Below are 6334 nucleotides of genomic sequence, written 5' to 3'. Positions count from 1 at the left end.
TTTTCTCCCTTTGGTATTAGTTTGTCAAATGTTTGAATGTTTGAAACAAATTTGATTTTGGAATTTATTTCCAAATTTTAGTTAATAGTTTTAGTACTGTGAATCTCAAACATACGTTTTCCTAAACTTCAGCAGTACAACTATGAAAGCAGTGCAAAGAAACATGATTATTAAAACATGATCACATTTTTTACCTTGTGCCAATGTGAGGTTGAAAAAGCCCAGAAAGACAATGAAGATGATGCTGATGAACCGCATGATTTCCCCAGTGTCTCTACTGTAAAATAAGAGAAAAACATGAACTGCTTCATCAGATAGACTTACAAACACATATTGAGCTTTCATAAAGTCTGCTCACCTTGTTAGTAAAGAATGTGCATGTTTCCGAAGCACATTTATACATAAGGGATCTAACCCTGACATCTGAGCCAGGTGAAGCCACATCCCTCATAAGGAAATAATGAGGAATTATGAGACAAACCTTCATGTGTTGCAGTTAATATTGTTACTAATTTTTCAATCCTTCAACATGATATTAAATCATCCACTTGGACCCGAAGGCTTAAAATGTCTTCAACACCACCACATACTGCATCATGGTGACATTGGTTTCAATGCTGAATGCAAACCAACATCCTCACCACCTTCTCCAGCCTTACACCCTACACTGGATAAAATAACCCCTGTATATATCATACATTAATCACACCATAGCAGATCTATTATACAGGTGGAGCTGGGGAAGGTGAAGGATTTCTGAAGTATAGTGATGGGTGAAACTGAGCTTTTCGAAAGTCCTAATCGGTTATTGCGTTTCGAAGTGCTCCAATCGGATCCTATATCGCGAATCATTAGGTTCACACTCCGAAGTCCTGCCTTGCATCCCGATGTGCATACTATCCACCCTATCTGCCCTGGTATTGAAAATTACTACTATCACATAGAATTTAGGATGGATAGTATGCACATCGGGACACAGGCCTGATCTTCAGTGGTTCGCGAATCATTATTCAGATCGGAACTGTGAACCACGATCGCGAATCATTTGATTCAGATCAGGAATTCGGTGCAGGTTCGCGAATCATTTGATTTAGATTGGCCCTGCGTCCCAATGTGCATACTATCCACCCTATCTGCCCTAAATAGTATTGAAATTTACTGGTATCAAATAGAATTTAGGGTGGATAGTATGCACATTGGGACGCAGGCCGGGACTTTGGAACGCGTATCGCGAATCATATGATTCAGATCGGAACTTCGGAGCGGGTCCACGAATCATTTTGTCTCTTGCTTAGTTGAATTTTATATACTTTATATACTTTATATACTATAAAGGGGTCATCGGATGCCTATTTTCCACAAGTTGATATGATTCTTTAGGGTCTTAATGAAAAGTCTCTAATATACTTTGATTAAAAATTCTCAATGGTTTTGTAAAACAACACCCTTTTTACCTTGTCAAAATCAGCTCTGCAAAAATCATCTCATTCTAAGGGGTTGTTCCTTTAAATGCAAATGAGCTCTGCTCGCCCCGCCCCTCTCTTCTCTCTGTGGAATGACGATCTTGTTTACTTTAGCCGCATTTAGCCGCGTTTAGCCGCTAAACTTCCTAACTACCACGTTATATGGAAAGGCGATCGCAAAGATTCATAAAAAACGCTTACACACACTTCTGCTGTAAGTGAAGCTGGATCATGAGTGATTTGCGCGAACATAGACGGATATATGTATATCGGGAGACGCATTCCATTCACAAACAAATGTAATCCACTGCATCTTCAGCGGCTCAGATATCGGGAGTAAATGACGACCACTATGTTCATTATTACATCCAGCAACACAACACCTCAATCACTCAATCAGAGATATTCTTATCTAACTTGCATCCCTGCTTCGGCATCGAAACTAAGAAAGTTACTGGACTGTGACAGCTGGTGTAAGGTAAGAGCTCATGTCAATCAACTATTGTGGGAGCGGCCTCTGTCGGTGTAACGCCACAATGACAGGCATCTGAGAACGGCTCGATTTGAAAAAGGGGATATTATTTTTACAGATTAATTATAATCCACTGCATGGATTTTTATTATTATAGGGTTGATTTGTACATACACTGCCAACACACACTAATGTTCAAACAACATGAAAAAGTGAAGTTTGCATCCGATGACCCCTTTAAAATTTTAAAGCATAAACTGATATTTACATTTATAACTGATTCAGGTATTGACATTAGGGTTTTTAGTTTATATTGACTTAAATTTATCAATTCTGTAATGTTAAAAATTAAAGGGAACCAATGGCAACAAGGAAGAGCAAATATCTTCCTTGTGTAGGAATATTTTATCTGATCTGAACATGCAGATAAACCCACTGAGCTCCCGACAGTTTCAAAACAATAAAACTCATCATTTCCTCTATAAAAATATAACTGAACCATGTGACGATTAAGGTAAAAACATGTTTATCAGAAAACAAATAAAAGCCAAACATGCTCAAACCTGGGTGTATTTTAGCTAGAAGGAGTTCTTCAAAACATAAAATGAACAGAGCTGTCATTGGAATAAACAGAGAGAGTGAGCAATGCGATATTTAATCAACACTTTATGTGTTAGAGAGTTTCCTAAATTATTTTTTGTAAAAATTTCATCCTGTTTGCGTATGATGAACTAAATTTCCACTTAATGGAGAAAGCATCCAGTCATACCTTCAGACAACAAAACACAATTGTTTTTCTCAATAAAGGAACTGAGCAATATAATTTATCAGTGACCAAGCCCCAAGATGATGGGCCTACATAATAAATTTTTATTGCCTGTCTCTGTTGGACTTGATCGGAAGTGTATAAAAGTGTGTAAAAACCTTGCTACGTGTACTGCGTTAGGCTAAATGAGACTTATGAGTCATAGAGCACTTGAAAATTATTGCTCTTTTGTTCATTCATCGCTTCCATTGTCCTCATTTGTAAAGTCTCTTTGGATAAAACCTTCTGCTAAATAACTAACTGTAAATGTATTGCATTTTCAAAATCTAAAATAACAGGAAATTATGTCTTAAAAAGGAGAAAAGAAGTTTCACTTTACAATGATAAAAGCAGAAGATATAACTGTAATCACTAGGAAGTTTGTCAAGTTTATTGCAAAGACCTGTAAATACATTACAGTCAACATATGAGGTCAGAAATGTGAGTAACACTAAAAACAACTGACTTTTGCTAATATAGCTGTGATAAAGTGTTCAGAAAGTACAGTTGGGCTGAGAAAAAAAAACTTCTTTAACATTTACTGGGTCAATATGAATAAATGTAAATTATGTTGTTGTACTGTATTTACACGGTACTTCCCGCACTTCAGAAAATACCTTGCTACTTCCGTGGTGCATCTCAAAAAACCCATGATTGTTTTGTTAGTGAAGGATGTTCCTGAAGAAAGATTTATTTTGTTCTTCCTGACTGAAATAACATTATCAGCATTTATGACACCACAAGGGGAAGTTAAGAGAAGTTTCAGAAGATTATATTTTATAAATGAACAATTTTTCCAACCACAATTGAAACTGTAAAACTTTATTGGGTTATCCTTGACACATGAGTTACAACATATTTTTTTCTTATTTGTCATATAAAACTCAAACAAATAAAACATTTATTCCACTCTCAACAGATTGTTTGTCAAAAATAACATTCTCCCGAAAACAGTTTGATTTGAATAAAAACCCTCCCATGCAAAACAAAGGCTTAAAAACGTATGAAACTTCATGTATAAGATAAAATATGAAATAATTTATACTTGAAAATGAAAATCACTTCTCAAAATGAACTGAATCAAAATGTAACAGAACGATTTTTAATTTTTTTACATTTTTGGTTTGCAAAACATTACAACATTTACAGTTTAACCAGCAGTATAAAGTCAAAAAACAAAATAAACAATGTTAACTTTTTTTTCTAGAACTACACAGATAAATTGGAACACACAAATGATATTAAATACAAACCAAAGACAATAAATATAGAACTAAAAAAACATTATTTGTTTAGACTTAAGGTTTACTCTTTACTCTATTTATATCTTAATCGTGAGAGATTTCTGTGGCTGCTGTGCTTGTGGAGGCTAAACAACTTTTTGTGACGTACCACGCCGATGCCAAGTTCGCCTATACGCCTGGTTCGGTCGCTGTGCACTTTACTTGTCAAAGATGACCCTCCTGACAGTCTGTCCAACTTCCACATGATGGCATGGACCCATTTTTCTTTGGGGTCAGTGCAAAAATCACGACCATCTTCCAGTATGAAGCTGCGGAGATAAAAATGCATTAAAGACTTCCTACCTGAAAGAAATATGCGAGGTGATGCATATACAAAATTTGTCCAATTTTGCACGAAAATATTATTGCATTATTTCAGTGTGTTACTTTAAAGTCCTACAGTTATGCATACAAACAGTAAGTCAGTCAGACAGAGAGTTGCTTACACAACAGCTGGGAAGTTGCAGTCTCCATCCAGCTCTTGTTTTCTGTAGCTGGTCACTCTGTTCTTCATGGACTTTGTAACTTTCTTATTGTATTGTAGACAGCAGTCCTCATCTAAGAGATGCACAACAACACAACGAAGACATTAGTCAAGTCAAGTCAGGTTATTACATGTGTTGACATGCACTGATCCTTTTATAGTTCAGATGGAAAAATGCAAATAAAAAACAGCAGCATCATCGTCATATGTGGTTTTTACCTTGTGCCAGGGTGAGGAAGATGGAGCCCAAAAGAATGATGAAGAAGATGCTGAACTGCATGATTTCTCAGTGTCTCTATAAAATGAACTGCTTCACAAGATACGCTTACAAACACAGAGAGCTTCCCTAAATGCTATCATATTAGACTTCTCACCTTGTTTGTTAAGGAATAAAGTGCACCTCCTTGAACTGCATTTATTTATAATAAGCCCAAGTCACTTCCTTCAAGGAAATGATGGGACAATGTGACACAAACACATGTGTCATTGTTTATTTTGTTGCTGATTTGTCAATCTACGCATTTATTGCTTTGACCGAGGAAATAAAAACCTGCTCATTGACCACATTTTCATTCAGCTTTATGTGGCTGCTTCTGTTGAATAATTAAAAAAGCTTACATGTTATTGATTTTATTTTATTTATTTAATGTTAGTGTTTTCATTATTTGCTGAATAATGAAAGAAGGCAAGTTACAATGATTGTGACCGTCAGTGATGTTTGTTACTCCCCAAAACTAATGTAGAATACTTCAATGAATCAGTTATGTAAGGTTAAATGTTAAAAAGGTTACTAATTATGACAAGGAGGAGCATATATGCAGTATTTTAACTTATTAGGAAACCCAGTGAACTACTGAACCCGGAAGTGTACTGAAATTTCAAAATAACTGGAAACGATGCCTTAAATATAAAAAACTCTCTTTCACTTTGAATATGTAATGGTGAAAGCAAAAGAGATAAGTGCAATCACTGGATTATTATTAAATCTTATTATTATTAAATCTCAGTTTCAAAAAATGGACCCTTATGACTGGTTTTGTGGTCCAGGGTCACATATATAACCATCATATTAAATGTATATATTGCCTTATAAGTATGCAGTATGCCAATATATTTCATATATTACATTTGTGATCTTATTAATTTGAATGTTAATGCATGTATAATACAAAAATGAGATGTTAATTGCTTCTACCTGACCTAGCTTGCCAGACGTCCTGTCTATATTAAAACACAAAACAAGTTTAGTAAAATATTTCACAGAGAATTTTACAGAAGCTTCATATTTTATGGTATATGATTATTTGTAGATTGCCTTTAATAGATTACACTTTCATTTGCAGTTGGTTTGTAAACATTGTCATTATATTGTACGTTTACATGAGTTTTCCCTGCATTTACAGCGTCTTGACTAGCAGGTGCCGCCACACACATGGAAACAGTGAATCATTTTACAGAAAGCTTTATATAATATCCATAAACATGTATATAGGCATGCATGAGTATGTGCACGTTTCTGGCTCATGCAAAAGTTAATCCTTGAGCTTTATGACATCTGCTTTCGTTTCATCCCTTTTTTCTGCTACTCTCTTTCTCCCTCGCTATGTTTATTGATCTTGACAGTGTAATATATCCTTATTGTGCTATATAACAATAACATGACTGCAGCATGTACCTATACACAAAACAAACAGAGTCATAGAAGTCTCATGAATCAGACTTCACTGGTTGAGGGGTTTGTTTTGTCATAGAGTCATAAAGTAGAACCATTACACAATTTTAATATGTTGTGTTAAAATATATTTAAATCATTTAAATCTAGTTACC

At 35.1% G+C, this 6334-nt stretch overlaps 1 protein-coding gene across 1 annotated transcript; it reads right to left on the bottom strand.

Annotated features, from left to right (window-relative positions):
* Positions 1–3583: 3583 nt before the first annotated feature.
* LOC127175565 (C-C motif chemokine 25-like) lies at positions 3584–4875 on the bottom strand. The gene is made up of 3 exons (XM_051126718.1): positions 4727–4875; positions 4470–4581; positions 3584–4292 (listed from the first exon to the last, which is right to left on the bottom strand). The coding sequence occupies exons 1-3, from the start codon at positions 4785–4787 to the stop codon at positions 4058–4060; spliced, it is 408 nt and encodes a 135-aa protein (XP_050982675.1). The 5' UTR covers positions 4788–4875; the 3' UTR covers positions 3584–4057.
* Positions 4876–6334: the final 1459 nt, after the last annotated feature.

The sequence above is a fragment of the Labeo rohita genome, chromosome 2, assembly GCF_022985175.1.
Source record: "Labeo rohita strain BAU-BD-2019 chromosome 2, IGBB_LRoh.1.0, whole genome shotgun sequence".
Taxonomy (NCBI): domain Eukaryota; kingdom Metazoa; phylum Chordata; class Actinopteri; order Cypriniformes; family Cyprinidae; genus Labeo; species Labeo rohita.
Note: the sequence above shows the minus strand (reverse complement) of the source record. Positions and strands in the feature narration are given on the sequence as shown.